This window comes from Hyperoodon ampullatus, assembly GCF_949752795.1.
Source record: "Hyperoodon ampullatus genome assembly, chromosome: 8".
In the NCBI taxonomy this organism is placed as follows: Eukaryota; Metazoa; Chordata; class Mammalia; order Artiodactyla; family Ziphiidae; genus Hyperoodon; species Hyperoodon ampullatus.
Window position 1 is genome coordinate 4,946,464 of NC_136921.1, and position 15,453 is coordinate 4,961,916.

The following is a 15,453-nucleotide window of genomic DNA, read 5'->3' on the forward strand; positions in this document are numbered from 1 at the left end:
TTCAAAACAGGAGCACCAGGTAAAAGGATGTACATGGTTTTAAGGCTTATGATGCATACATTTAATATAATGGCTAAAGCCAAATAAATCCCAGAGGGCACTTAGAATAAGCTTGATTTTTGTGTAAAAATTATTCACAAATGGAACCATCTTATGTCAAATTGTTTGCTGTGAAACAACTGCTTACTACTTAATCACAAACTATAATTTATTAATTGCTACTGTCTGATTAGCATAATGCATCATTGGGGTTTTATTCCCTTTGGTTAGATGCCCAAATATTCAAAGTGTGTTTAACAATTTCTATTGGCATCTGGAGTGTGTGTGTGCACATACAGAGATGTGTCTGTCTGCCTCTGTCTACCTCTATAATCTCTAGGGCATATGTATGTATATGTATGTCTACTATTGCTCCCAATTCTGAATTATCCACGGGCAGCTAGAACACCTTACAGCCCATTCTCAACTGAGGCTGTATTTTCCCCTCCAGCTATTCCTTGTGGATATTATTTCCATGCTGTACACCATCACACCTGTTCACCAAGCGCCCAAAGTGCTCAGTGAGTCCTTCTCTCACGGAGAACTCTGGCCTTTGATAGCACACATCTATCGAGAGAAAAGGGGCAGCATTTTAAGGCTGGTGTTTGCATCAGGCTAAGGTGACGCTGTCTGTTTTCACAGAGTAGAGAGCTGGGAGGCATCTGGCAAGGGCGTGGAACAGAAAAGGCCAGTGCCGTCCCCCACCTTCCTGAATCCGATGACCCGGCATACATTCAGGGTCTGACTTGGATATTGTGATTTTACGCAAAATTTGGAGATGCGTTTGTCTGTTCAGCCATACATGCCCTCCCAATGCCTGTTCTGAAACCGAGTTCCTGAGCTTTGTGGGTGAAAGGTGTCCTCAGTCCCCATCGACAGGAGATGCGGAAGCATCCTGAGTTTGCTTCAGAAGCCACATCTGCAGCCGTGACTCAGTAAAGCCAAGGTGCTCAGAAATGAAAGGCCCTGATTCTCCCCGCTGCGAGTATAAAACATCTTTAAAAAAGAGAGGCAAATTACATTATAATAATAATGACTGTGGTCTGGTTTACCCTGGTTAAAGAGGGTAATAAAATAAGACACTCCATCTTTTTGAAAGACAGACTCCCTTCTTAATGACAAAGCTGAACATAAATCATTGGCAGAAATTTCTTTAAATGGTTACAAATGAAATTGCAGGTTGGAAGGCAATGTCCTTTCTCCTGGTTTCTAGTTGTTCACAGTTTGAAAAATCAAAATGCTCTCCAAGACTTTAAAGTGTTCCAGAGAAGGGGTTAAAAATATCCAAGCATTAAAATAATGATTTTTGAAGGAACCCCTGATGGGAAAAGGGAAATGAGAAAAATGACCTTTGTATAAGGAATATCATTGGGCAGTAATTCAGAAAATGCAAGTTAAAGTCTGCTTTTCCTGGCTAAACAAATGCAGAAGAATTAACTCTAATTGAATAAACCCCATACCAGGCTTTATCAACAGAATTTAGAAAATGGACATTTTATCTTCCCTAAGTTCTTTGCATGCTCATATACGTGCATGCACACTTTTCATCGAAGCCTGTACTAAGGGTCAGTTTTCTAACTTGACGTGGATTTGAATTTGAGACATTTATGAGAACGGAACAGTGCCTCCTCTTAAGTCTGCACATCTTTTCCTGAGTGTATTCAGCCTAAAGCAAAAATCAATGCGGACAAAGAAGCCACAAGGGTCCAAAAGAGTCTATGATCTCCAATAAAAGGTCAATACTTTACATTTGGGATGAGTTGATAGAGCAAAGATTTAAAATGGGATATTCTGCCATCCGAACCTGGTTAAGCTAGGCTACTAATCTATGATACAGGACACATATCGACACAGTGGTTTTTTTTTTATCTTTGCAATTATTTTGCTTTTTGCTCAGAAACATTTAAGAGTCTTGCCAATTGCACGTCTCCCCCGATGCTCTCCCCTCCCCCACCCAATTCCGTTTCAGGATCAGCCGCTCTTGATTTTGGTGGTGGGGCCTTGTGGTGGGGGGCGCGGTAGGCTGCTCTGGGTCTTACCTTATTCTTGCTGCTCTCGCACGACTGTAAGCTGGCGAGGATCTGGCTCTCGATGGCCTGGACCCACGCGTCTCGCTCCTCATAGGTGGTGGCTTCAAAGTGCCACGTCTGGCCAGTGAGGGACACAATGATAAACTCAAAGTTTTCTTCTTGTTCTGAAACACAGAGTGGTGGGGATGAAGAGTTTAGCTTTCATGAGATCACGGCCCCTCTGCCAGCCCTCGGTCATGAAAGTGCCTTTGGGTTCAATCGCGCCTGCATGGGGCCGAGGCACACACAGGACCGGCCGCCCCGCAGCGGAGATCTGAATCTGCAGACCTCCAAACACTCCAGATTTGGTTCCTAAAGCCAGCATGGCTTAGCTAGGTTTCAATCAATGCTCAGGGGATGAGGAAAAATGAAAATCAGCGTGTGATGTCAGTGTCCCTGTGCTGGGCACAGATGAAGCAACTTAGGGACGTAATATTGTAACTCGTGGCCGGCTGCTGAAATTGACAGTGGGATGAAAATCAAGGGAATGCTGCTCATCTCAGGGTACAATTTAATTTCTTTATAAGCGCCTGTGTGCCAATCCACAGATATACCGCGGCAGAGAGGGAGGCCTGAGGACGTCTGTCCTTTTAGGGAAGAAGACCAGCTACAGCGGGGAAGGTTTTCGTCTGGAGGAGCGAGTGAAATTCCAGGCGATTTGAAGGGGCCACTGTGTACCAGGAAGAGGGGTCCCTACGTTCAAATCCTGCTCCACTTGGCATGTTGGAGTCTGGACAAGTTCTCAACCCGTGCTGGGTTCATTTCCTCACCCTTAAAATGGGAGGGGGAAAGCTGCGTTCTTCACTGTGTTTTCCACTGGCTAAACGATGAGCACTAGCTCAGGCCCACGCTGGGCGTGGGCCATGGAACACCCTCCGTGAGCGCTGGTGTTTGTCCTCTGTTCTGATCTACCCTCCTGCCTCTGCCACAGAATGAAAGGCAGAGGAGGGGCCACGTGCAGACAGCATAACCAGCCACAGGTAACCATGAAGACGTCTGGAGCTGACTTCTAGGCACCACCACGTCTCACGTGATCGGTAGTTTCCCATCACTTGTTGCTGAGCCGGCTGCATCATGAGCCCCTGGCGGGCAACTGTTACTAATAATGCGAATGACCTACTGCCCACCCAGCTGACCTCTGCGTTCGTCAATTACCTTTGTCACCCGCACTCGGCTTGCTCGCATCTGCACAAACCTCCACCTTCCACACTCTCGGGTCCTCTAGCCTGTGTCCCCAGCACTCCTCATGGCCCCTGACCTCTGGCCCCTGACCTCTGCAAGGCTCCGTGCTGCCGGGTGGGCCCCGCCCCTTCTCAAGGCCCTGCCTCACTGGGAGCCCTCGGCCTCCGAGACAAGGATGCTCCCTCAGTCTCCGAAGCAACTGCAATCACCTCCAGACGCCCCCTCCTCCTCCCCTTTCGTCTCAGAAGAGAAGCAGCTCCCACTACTGTGGCTGAGAGCCCCTCCCACCTGACCCCACTGATCTGGGCAGGTGGGGACAGGATGCTTGTGTCTTTGTCAAGCACACCCAGGTCTGGGGAGCTGCTCCAACACCGACTGCCACAGACACAGGGCCATGCCACCTTCTCATGAAATCTTTATGTACCCTGACAACAACAGTATATCATGTTCGAGGTGACATGAGCATCGCTGCTCTTTTAGAATTCAACCTGCTGGCAGGCTGGGCCTCAATCTGTGGAACCTGTTCTCAACAGCACGTGAAGGAAGGTCAGGGACTCTCCTATCAGCGCGCCCAGCCTCACGGCGGGTAACGTTTCTCCAACAAGAGGGTCCACGGCCCCCATCAGCTTCTCAAAGCTCTGTGACTCTCCCTGCAGCTGTTAAAAATCTCCTGGGACGGGGGTGCATCGTGGGGCTGTGGAAAAGCAGGTGTGCAGCGCAGGCCCACCCCGCGAAAGGGGCCAAGCAGGGTGTCACGTGGAGCGGACCCGGGACAGCTCAGGGAAGGGGCTGAACGAGACGGTCCCGGTCCCCGAACGGGGCGAGAAGAGCAGCTGAGATGCAACCAACACACGGAGACAGGAAATCTCTCTTTCAAGGACCAGAGTGGAATAAAGATATTTTCATATAAAAACCTGAAAGAATCAAGAGCCCTTCCCTAAAGGAACTGGTAAAAGACACACTTCAGAAGATTCTACAAAGGTTTGAACCAGATGGGTTAGGGAGCAAATGGATAAGTATGCAAATACACCTAAATAAAAATTATATCAAATACTACCTTTCTTATCACGTCTAATCTGGGGAAGGTGCAAAATACTAGAGAAATGAAAGTGGACATGGGGACCCTGGAGTTAAAATGCCCTAGGACTTTGCATTGTTCCATAGGGGAGTTAAGAGCTAACTTTAGACTTTGGTAAACTAGGTACACATGAGAAAATACCAGGGTTAACCTCTAAGAGAAAAGAAGTAGAATGTACAACTCCCTGACAAAGAAGAAGGAAAATTTTAATTAAAAATATGATTAAAATCTTTTATCAAACTAGGAATAGAAGGGAATCCTCTTTCCGTGGACAAAGAGTACGTATCCGAACCCATAGAACCATTCTTCTTAAGGATGAAATGTTAGAAGCAATCGTTTCACACCAGTTCAAGGGCTCTCAAGGCCAAAATGTTCACGGTACCAGCCCTTGTTCAGCCCTGCTGGCCGGCGCAGTGAAACAAAACAGGGAAGTGACAGATCCGGAGATTGGAAAGATAAAAGACACCAAACGGTCATTCACAGATTACAAGATTGCTTACATAGAAAACCCCAAGGAATCTACAAATGTCGAGAAATAATAGTAGCAGTTGGTAAATGGGCAAGATTTAAGACCAATATAATGAAACGTTAATTGCACTTCTGTACATGAGGATCTAACAGAAATCACGTTTAAAATATATGTTTATAAATTCATTTCTCTCCATCTGTGAGGTAGGGAAAGAGAGATGCAAAGAAATGTGAATAAGCCAAATAATTCCTTAAAAGTAACAACACAGAGGATGACTCGGAACCTGTAGTCTCTGGTAACAGGTGGTAAAGAGAAGACCCCACACTGCGTTCGACGTGATGGATTAACCCAAGCACGTGAGTGGCCAGAGAGGTTTCATGCTTGTCTCTGGAAGATGAAACCCTGGCTGATCCACTAACAATAATGAAACACCAATAAGGCTCAAAAGATCAAAAAGATGTAGGACATCCTGTGCCCCCAGCCTGGTGGAGAGCAGCTCATGAGAAAAGGTTGGGATTGGAAAGGTGAGCCCCGTGAACACAACTGGATGACCCTGGAAAGCACAGCCATGTTTCACATCCTAATTAAGAACCAACTGTGCAAGCACTCCATACTTGCTTCATCTGAGACAGTTTCCTTTTGAGAGGGGGAGGCCAGTGGGGTGACTGTCAATCTGGAAAGGCACACAATTATACGAATAATGAAGAGGGGAATCAGAACCTACAGTCCCAATACTTCGGTGACCAAGTCAGCTGCATCAATAAGCGGTGATGGCCGTGACTGTCTGTGTACGAGTTGTCTGCTTCTAAGGGCTTTGAAGCGTGCACATGTTCTCAGGTACGTGTCAGGACTTGTGGTCAAGGCTCTTCCCGCTATAGTAGCTCACTTGCAGTGAAACACTGACTGAGTGTTCTTTTGCGAAATATTTATTGTTTTAACCGAAGGGCTTGGCCTAACCCTGGAGAGGCAGGAGATGCTCCTCTCCAGTCCTGTCCACGCAGGGTCCGGCAACAGCTCCCAAACAGAAAGGCCTCTGATGGTGCCTTTGTTCCTGGGCTGGCCTCTCCCAGGTGCGCCACACTGAGGGGCTCCTTGCTGTACTGTGGATGCGAACCTCAGGGCTACCTGAAGGACAGGCGCCTGGCTCACCATGGAGCAGGCAGGGAGGAGGAGGGGATGGAACCGCGCCCTAACACCGTTTCAGTACAGAGGCAGCCCCCCAGGGGTGCTACTCCAAGCCTTCGTTTGGATTTCAGGCCCCGGTGAAGATGTCTTTATATGAAGCCGGTTAGCAAGGATTTCCCATTTCCTGAGTAAGGGATTAAAATCTGGGCATGGAGTTTAGTTGTAATCACTCTATACCACCAGCATCAATGGAATCCTGATGCTGATGCTTAAGTTTTCGTGTGTTTCCCAGGGTACTGTCTGTATGTGGCTTTTTTTTTTTTTTCTTTTTGAGGGAGGGTAATGTGTTAACACTTACAGATACAGTTAGAGTTTCAGAACGAAATTATACCTGCCTTATGACTTTCCTCTGCCTCCTAAGATCAAAAAAAAAAAAAAAAAAAAAAAAGAACAAGGATTATAGAGAAGTTGCATTTTTAATCATGTTACATATGACTTCCATGAAGGACTACTTGTTTCTTTGTAATGAATCTACTGCATGGAATAATACAAATAGAAAAGAATACTACTGGGCTCCAAGTTCGTGTCAGAAAAAATGCTAAGGACTTCATAGGCATCATCTCATTTAGTTTATTTTCCTCTCTTAAGGTGGTCAGCAGTGCTTTCTTTGTTTCTCAAAAATAAAACAGTAAAAAAAAAAAGTTCTCCTAGGGTGTCCAGCAGAAGATGGATGGGTCTCCCCACTTCCCAGTGACTTTTTCTGTTATTTTCCCTCACTCCTGATGTCAGAAGAGCAAGCTGGCAGGGTCTTTTAAAGGTAATTTCCCCAGAAATCCCTAACTAGCTTGTTGCTAATGTCATATTTCTTTTTAACTGGTCACGTCTGGAGAATGCTAGGGGACATGATGCCATGCATGTGGCAGTCTAAGCTGGGGACATTCCAGCTTCCAGCTTCCTGCGTATCTGGCTCTGTGGCCAGTGACTGGTCTGCACGGGAAGGAAGAACGGTCCCAGCTACACCAGGACAATCAGAGCATGGGAGGCTCTTGGCCACTGATCTGTCCTAGTGGGGGGCACATCATCCAAATGTCCTACTCCAGGTTTTCTTATCTGAGCTGGGGTCGCAGAGCGCCCTCCCTCTTATCTTGGACTGAACAAGACACAGCTCACAAGTTATCCACGGGAAGGAAAACCTCTGCTATCTAGGCCACTATCTGTGGACAGGTGAGAACACTGCTGACCAGCAGAGAGAAGCAGGGATGGGATGGACCCAATACCTGCCAGGTTCCTGGGTCCCTGCAGCCAGCCCAGCTGCCTGTCCTACAGTTGGATTGGATAAATGAATCCATTCTCCCTCCTTTTTTTTTACCTAAATCCCTTTACATTTCTATCACTTCCAAATCCAGTTCTAACTAGTCCAGTGGAAAAAAGATCTATCCCTGATGGGAGCCTCCAAGCTGCTGCCTGGTCATCTTCTTGAATCAACACCTGGCAAATCTCTGGATTTAATCCTGGCTTATATTTCTGTATCATGGCACTGACTATGAACACTCATTAAGTAAACAGTACATCTGGGGACCTAAATATTACCCCTCCTTCTGTGTGGACACAACATTCACAAGCTCCTCCTCATGTTCAAACAAGAATTTCTATCAGATGATACAGCCCTATTCAAACCACCAGTGGACCAGAAGGATCCCATCACATTCTGAAGTGACACTGTGATGCTATTTTAGTATCAGCAACTAGATGAAAAAGTGATAAAAATAATAATTGGCAGTGGGGGGCCAATCAGTCAGAAAGACAGACGGAGCATTACTCTCCAATATTCCCCTCACTTGAAATGTGAAGAATGAGAGCTCAGAAGGTGAGGACGAACAGTGGCTACGTTTCAAGTGGTTTCGGTTCACTGACACAAACCGACTCTTTGTGACAATTACAGCAGCTTATATTTAATTCATTCTGTAAAAAGAGAATTCAGGCTGTAGAAATTCCTGATGACATCTACGGTACAGGAGGTTTCTTAGTTTTAGATACACAGGTGATCATCAAAATTCAATCCCCCAGATTCCCCCCATCATAAAAAATCAAAGCCCGCCACACCCAGAGCCCGAAAAGAAAGAACCGTGTTGTTTCCCAGTGTGACATTCCAGGGCTTAGGGGTTTAATAAAGTTCTGTGACTGGGCTCATAGGGATTTAAACAGTTTTCCGTGTTTAACGGTTGGCTGTGGAAAGGTCCACTATAATAGTATTTTAGCACCATGAACCTGTCGAAATCAACCTGCCCAATTATTCCAAACGACATTAATAACACCGGATATTACACTAATTGCGTCCAGTTTCTATGCAGACGAGGCCCCGTGGGGCTAATTTCGCCTCCTTAGGGGCAAGCAACTCAGCCATCAGACTGATTTCACAAGGAATCCCTCCTCATTACACAAGTCCGGGCTGTCAAACTTTTTTTTTTTTAAAGGTTAATGGGCCAATCAGTCATCAATTATTTTTGCGGAATCCTAGCAGGCAAAGGGTTAAAGGGCTAAACACAGCTGCAACTGGTTTACATTGGGAGGTTGTTTTCAACAGGAGACATCTGACAAGGATGTCTTTTGGGGGACCGGGTGGAAGGGGAGAAAGACGGACAGATGCGTACCTCTGTCTTGAGGGGCAGGAGGTTTGGGACCAGAACCATTTGCCCTGTACCTCTGCAAAGGCCGAGGATACGGACCCTTGTGCCCATGTGATGCACAACGGCTCAAAAACGCCTGCGAGATGCAGCGGTACTGTGTACGGTGATGCTGAGATTTGTTTCTCTTCTGAACTTACAAGAACCCAAAGTGTCTGCAGAGGTCACTCGTCCCACGTTCTTCGTTGGCGGGACGAGGAATCTGGGTCCACGTTCCCGGGCTCCCCTGAAAACCTGGAACCCAGACCCTGATGCCTGTTTCTGTCCACGAGGCTAAGTGTCCTTCCCGACACATTTAATGACAAACACATGATGAAAACCTGTTATTTAAATGGTGTGGACATGACAGTGTCCGGCAGGGAGGGGCCACGTGCCCACTGGCAGAGGTGGCCAAAGGGTCCACCAAGCCCAGAGGCTTCTAGATGGTCACCATTGAAAAATGATCTGACCATCAAATAGCCAAGGCTCGCAGGGAAATCGCTGTCCTCTCCACATGTGACTTCTATTGTCGCAGAATTGGGACTTTTGGTTTAGGGTACAGCACAGCACCCTGATGATGATTAACAGCAACTCAAACCACTGGTCAAGGGGCTTTCCCTCACTAACGAGTATTTGCAATGGGTTTCTCCCTGTTTCTGCCTGCATCTCCACATTCTCTTTTCTTCGTGTCCTTGGGGTCTTGGGCTCCCATTTTTGGGGTCCTCACTCTCGCTTTTGGGGCCCTTCCCACTCTGCTATCTACTAACTGGGGCTGAGCTGCCCATTTCACCCGGCTGGTCTTAGCTCTGTGGTCCATGGAGGCGCCAGCATGGACTGGGATGACAAAGGCATGCTGTCCCTCCCTTGCTTTTGCCAGGGAAGACCTTCATCACTGACCCCCCCAAAGAGCCTGAGCGAGCCTCAGAATCCTTCCTAGCCCAGTTCTCCAGGTAGCCACTATCAATTCATCTAAGTTGGAAACCGAGATGGAATGTGTTTGCTATTTTGCTCCCTCCCCAGGTCCCCCACTATCTACACCCTTCGAGATTACGCCAGCCTTGGTCAAACACAGCCCCAGGCTCTTATGCTAATTCTGAAGAGTCCTACAACTTGTAAAATACTTCAATATTTCTGCTTTCAAAGCATATATTAAAGAAGCATGTGGTTTAGATATTTTGCCCAATTATGATGAAAACGACACACGTTTAAGATTTCAGCCCCAAACCCACCACAATATTGAAAGTCAGTTTTTATTCATTTTCGATTTTTCCTCCCATTTTTGTAAGAAAAGATAAAGGTGAAGGATTTGCTCCAGGACCGTGCAGAACCAAGACCTATGGCAAAAAATAATAAGTTAAAAAAAATGCCCTCTTCCACTGGAGTTGTTCATTTTTAACAAAAAGAAAAAGAAATCATTATTTTTTGGTCTTCATAAACACACACAGGTCATGGTTCTTGGGTAAATATTTTTGCAAGCTCTCAACTTGGTAAATATCTTCGTTTAGCCCAGAGTCCAACGGAGGTGTTGTATTGGGGTTTAATTTAGGACAAGAGTAGAATTAATTTTGTGAAGAAGTAAGACACCAGAGGGAGGTCACGAGTTAGGACTGTTTACTGCTAAATGTTATCACAGGAAGATCCTCATGAAAAACAAAGGAAGTTTTGATTTTCCAAACACATTAGACAGAGGTGGGAGGGCAGCCGGAGAACCAGGCAACACGAAAGCTGCTGCTTCCAGGACCATAGGGGGCCACGTGTTCCCTTAAATGAAGGGGAGTGTCTAAAATAAAACTCCTGAAAAAAATAAATGATTGGATCCCAAACTGAAAACCTCTCAGGAGGCAGAAGACGGATGTGTTAACGTATTTTCTGGCACCTGCTCAGGCCCAGGCACCCCGGGAAAGCTCAAGGCCCAAGCTTTCGGTTTAGAAAGAGAAAAACTGGAGGCCCCTGTTGTAATTCACCTGGTTGCTCTATATGCTTACCATTTGTTACTCATTCTAACTTACATTCATCACGTTTCAGAGGTCCCCTGCTCTCCTAATCACAGGGACATGGGGCCCAGGGCCCTTCCTCTGCTCAGAGCCTGGGGTGGGAATGGGGAGACTTGGACTGGTAGGCTCCAGAACCTTCCACGCTGCCTCCACCCCCAGCTCTTTTCTCTCGGTTGCGGCTCAGCGCGTGGATGATTGTCAATCTCATCATTCTTTTAAAAGTTGAGGGCTGGAAATATCAGCAATCTTGCATCTCTCCCCAGAAAGTCACTCCTGCAGCTAGTGCTCAAAGGGTTTCCTAAATCTGAATTTATCTGCGTGAGATCTTAACCTGTGCCATTCATGGTTGACGAGTGCTGGCTTTGGCCGATCTTGCCCTGCCTGCATGGACACATTCCACAGGCCTAAAACCTGTGTGCTCCACGCACTGCGTTCTTGGAGATGGTTTTCCATGATGTAAGCATTTGTGACAACCACCGCGGTCACCCTCGCTGTGTGCCCAGCTCCCTGGTAAGGGATTTGTCCGCTTCTCTCTCAATTTCTTCTTCAATTGTCATTCGAGGTAGGTTTTATGGTCTCTGTTTTGGAGAAAGAAAACTAAGCAGGGGAGGAGACACCCAGCAACCCCAGTAATTCACACAGCTCGGAAGTGGCAGAGCTGGGATCGGATACAGGCACACTGGACTCAAAAACCCAATTTCTACATCTGATCGTTCTTTGGAGGATGAGAGTAAATGCAACTGGAAAGGGTAGTGAAAAAAGTCTGGGAAAAAAGAAGCTTGATTTTTAAATCCCGTCTTACGTTTTCAGGGGCAACGTTTCCTGCCGAATCTCTGCTCCTCAGTACGTAAATGACGCTCAAGCATCTGAATCTTCTTTGCCATAGAGACTCTCTGGCACTCCTGACACCAGGAGCAGTGGTAGTGGCGACTATGGGCACTGTGTTACCTGCCTCTGGAAAGATGACCTCACTGACTGTCCCCAGTTTACAGATGGGGAGACTGAGGTAGAGAGCGGGCACAGGAATGACCCCAAGGTTAGAGCTAAGAAGTGGGGACGTGAGAACCAGACCAGTACCATCTGCTCAAGAGTCTGGGCTTGAAACCACTGTGCACACCGCCGCTCACAAACCCAAGGTTGCAGGGCTTCTGATCAGGAACCAGGGTTTGACTGCAATTATGTGAATGACTTAGGGTGAAGAAGAGCCCAGCCCGAGCGTGGAAGGAGGCCTCAGACGGTGGCCCCGCACAGGCTTGCAGGCACACGGGGCTTGGGGAAAGCTGCTGGGGTTTGGGGTGGGCACTGCATTCGGACACTGCAGAGTCCTTCAGACGGACAGCGTGACTCGTCACACCAGCTCAGGCCTTCTTCCTCCACTGCGGTGACAGCCCTCTGCTGGGCGTCATGGTCCCGATGGGGGTGCTCCACGTTCACCGCTGAGCCCTCATTCGGGCTTCAGCGGCAGCTCTGACCCGGACACCGAGCCCACATGCCATGGTCTCCACGTGCCAGCGTGCCTTCCCGGGGCTCCCGACTGCCCCCTCTGTGCCTTGGTTTCTCCTTTTGTAAAAGATCAAGGACACGACCTCTCTTAGGGGTTAAGTGGGGATCCACACGACAGGATGCCAGAAGTCTGAGTACTCAGCTCTGCAGCCTGTCATGACTCCGAGAGCCCTGAATCCAATGTGGTCTCGCACTCCACTAAACCCGCAGGGCGCCCAGGGCCTCGCTGGAACTCCCCCCTCACTCTGCATCAGGATCTCTGCCTGACCCCCCTGGGCTGGCTGTCAGCCCGTCCCCTCTATCTGCCTGGGGCCCAGCACTGGGTACCCACGCTGTGGCAGGAACCCAAGACCTGGGCAGGCTCGCCACCGGCTCAGGGGGGATGGTGTGAGCGTCACCTGTAATTTAACTGGACTGGAATGAGGTGGACGCCTCCGATCTGTGACTGTGGACACCGGGGGGTGGAGAGAGCATCATGGAGCTAGGCCGGCCATGGGAAAGGCCTGCTCTCATTTGCTCATACAGAAGGGATGGTCTTGGCCATCTGGTGGAGGAAGGGGGTGCCAGCCCTGACCTGGGCCCGAGGGACGAACCATGCCCACCACGTGCGTTCTCCAAAAGGAGATTCGGGTTTCTCCATGGTGCGGCCGATTTGGCAACACTGTGTCCGGCACCTCTGAGTTCATCCATCTGGGCCACCACGCTGTGGCAGGGGACCCCAAACAGGCTTCACAGGCCTGTCTCTGGGGCAAGTTCCAGATCCAGGGACATGGACTCTACGAGCAGGGCTGAGTCGGGACTCTGGGCCATACTGAACCCGGCTGGTACTTGGGTGACGCGGCCTGTTGGATGCATACAACGTGGGTGGGCCTGACACCCCAGGAAATGCCCCTCGTTCCCCAATACATCTCATCTTTACCCATTTACGCTTCATCACATGCCTTCTTCTGCAGGAGCCAAGGAGAGCTGGAACACCCCGGAAGAGTCCACTGTTGGCCCACCTCACAGTGGGTGATGGTCCACCCTGCCCCCAGCAGTGCAGGAAAGGAGAGGCCTGAGGACACGGCACTGAGTCTGTGGGATCCTTCCTGGGTGCCGCTGCTCACAGACCACCGGCCAGCCGCCCTGCCACGCGTCCTTCTACACGACATCCACCTTCTGCTCGGGTCTGAGAAAAATGTTTCCAACGGAGTCGAACATTCCCAAGTCCAGCCTCATCCACCCGATTTGAAATACATTTTCCTCGTGGCTTAGGAGGCAGCTATGAATTGGAGAATCACAGCATAAATAAACTTTCCATGCAGTCTGCAGGCTTCCGAGATGGAAAAGTTAAAGCTGCATTCTTGTGGAAGGGACTTAAATTTCACCAACCCTGGGAAAGAGCTGAATTGTCACAAAGTAACAAAGATTTTAAAATTAGGGCAGTACAATACATTCAAATGAGGTTTCCAGCTTGGTTTCAGAGATAATTAGCCCTAATGGACACAAAAAAAGGGGAAGAGAAACATATTTTTGTTTGTTTTCTAATCCTGTCTATGTGCTTCCCGAATTAGTTCAGTTTAATTTGTTTTTATCACTCCTGACGTCCATCTTTGACCATTTCCATGAGCACCCAGGAGTGGGTCCTGGAGCTGAGAGATCTGGGCATACGTCCTGTCTCCAGAAGATGCCAGCTACTCGTCCTGCAGAATATCGCTTGACTTGTCGAAACTCCAACTTCTCATCTGTAACGAAGTACCTACCTGGCAGTGAAGATTCAGTGAGATAATGTAGCGCAGGGGCCAGAACGCTGAACATAAGAATAAAAGGGCTTTGGAGCAAGACCGTCAGGTCCATTTCTTGGTCCTACCTGTCTTTCACCAGCCTGAATCCTCGGGTGAGTCCCGTAACGTCTGGGCTCTTCTCTCTAGATCTGGACTGAGGGGCGTGGACACGCTCCTCGGACAGGGCCTGGCGCACATCGGGCACCCTCTCCTCTCCTCCTCAAGTTCTAACTTCCTCTATAAGAAACTTTGGTGTCAACAATATTTTGTGGGTACCTCTGAACAGATTACTCAAGTGGACCAGTTTAAAAACTAGTCCATTTGGGGATGGGTATATTTAGTGGAACACTCAAGGTCTCAGGTTACGATAAAAGTTAGAATGTTTGGGATATGAATTTTCATAAAGGATGATTTTACAGACAGAGAAGATGTGAGGACATCATATAGCAAAAGACCGGAAATCAGAAAGGCATTCTGATAATTTATTTTATATAATTATATGAATTCAGTACTATTATACTGAAAGCTGTATGAAATGAGACTGGATGCAGACAGACAATAATCTTGAAAGAAACCTAAAGTAAATGAAGAATGGTCATGTCGCTTAATTGAAGATTCATAAATGTAATCGAATGCCCAAGAGAAATGAAAGAAAATGTGAAGGAGACTAGTCATTATTTACTCCAGTATCCTCAGGACTGCCTTGCGTACCTATTGGCCATTGACTAGGGACCCTGAGTGGGTAGTGTTATCCGTATTTACAGATTTCAGAGGGCAGAGAGCATCATGGTCCCTCCCCACCCAGGAGTGCTGGGCAGGGCAGTGTTGCAGGTTACCTGGTTGGTCAAGGCTGAGAAGTTCCCACTTCTGCAAACTGTCACACCTGTCGTGAGACACCTCCCTGCCAGCGTCTCCAGGAAGACCCCCATCAGCAAGTCTCAGGGGGGCTGTGTGCCTGCCTCCTCCTGCCCCCCCCAGCTTTGTATATAACCACAGGTAAAACCAGACCTCACAAATATTTTTTAAAGGCCGAAAGTCAATAAACACATTTGTTGTGATAAATGCACACACATACAAAAGAAAAACATATCTGATAAGGACACAGGGAAGAGAAATGATTATGCACTCTCTAAGTTGAAACACTAACATTAAAAAATAGTGAATGAGAATATTTAACACCCTTTAAAAGACAACAAGACATAATACTGCATGTGACTGTTTCTAAAATTCTGTTCTTTTTCTGTCTCATTTTGTCTCTCTTGAACGAATGCTTTGAAAGAAGATACCAGGGGGTCAAGTTCCATTGGTACCTTAACAGACGACAGTTTCCCCTTGAGGAATGAAAAAAACAAATTATGATTAAAAACAGGTCTTTAACAAGCCATCATGAAAATGTAGTTTTGTTTTCCGGATTCATTTTTTTTTTCTTCTGGCTGAGAGCAGGGCTTTCAGTGGCAAGACAGGAGTAATTGTGAAAGGAAGGAAAAAAGGATGGTGATATAAATCAGCAAAGGTTAATGACTGGGATGTGAAGGGGGGACTTGTTTACAGAAATAGTGTGCAATTTA

The 15,453-nt window shown here is 47.6% G+C and overlaps 1 protein-coding gene across 2 annotated transcripts in view; it reads right to left on the reverse strand.

Moving 5' to 3' along the window:
* Window positions 1-15,453, reverse strand: part of AGAP1 (ArfGAP with GTPase domain, ankyrin repeat and PH domain 1) — a gene marked incomplete at both ends in the record, with an annotated part of 558,849 nt that overhangs the window by 67,354 nt on the left and 476,042 nt on the right. For both annotated transcript variants that reach the window (XM_079710781.1, XM_079710780.1), the window contains one exon: window positions 2,079-2,233. In XM_079710781.1, the coding sequence (XP_079566907.1) occupies window positions 2,079-2,233 (155 nt within the window). The remainder of the gene's footprint in view (window positions 1-2,078; window positions 2,234-15,453) is intronic.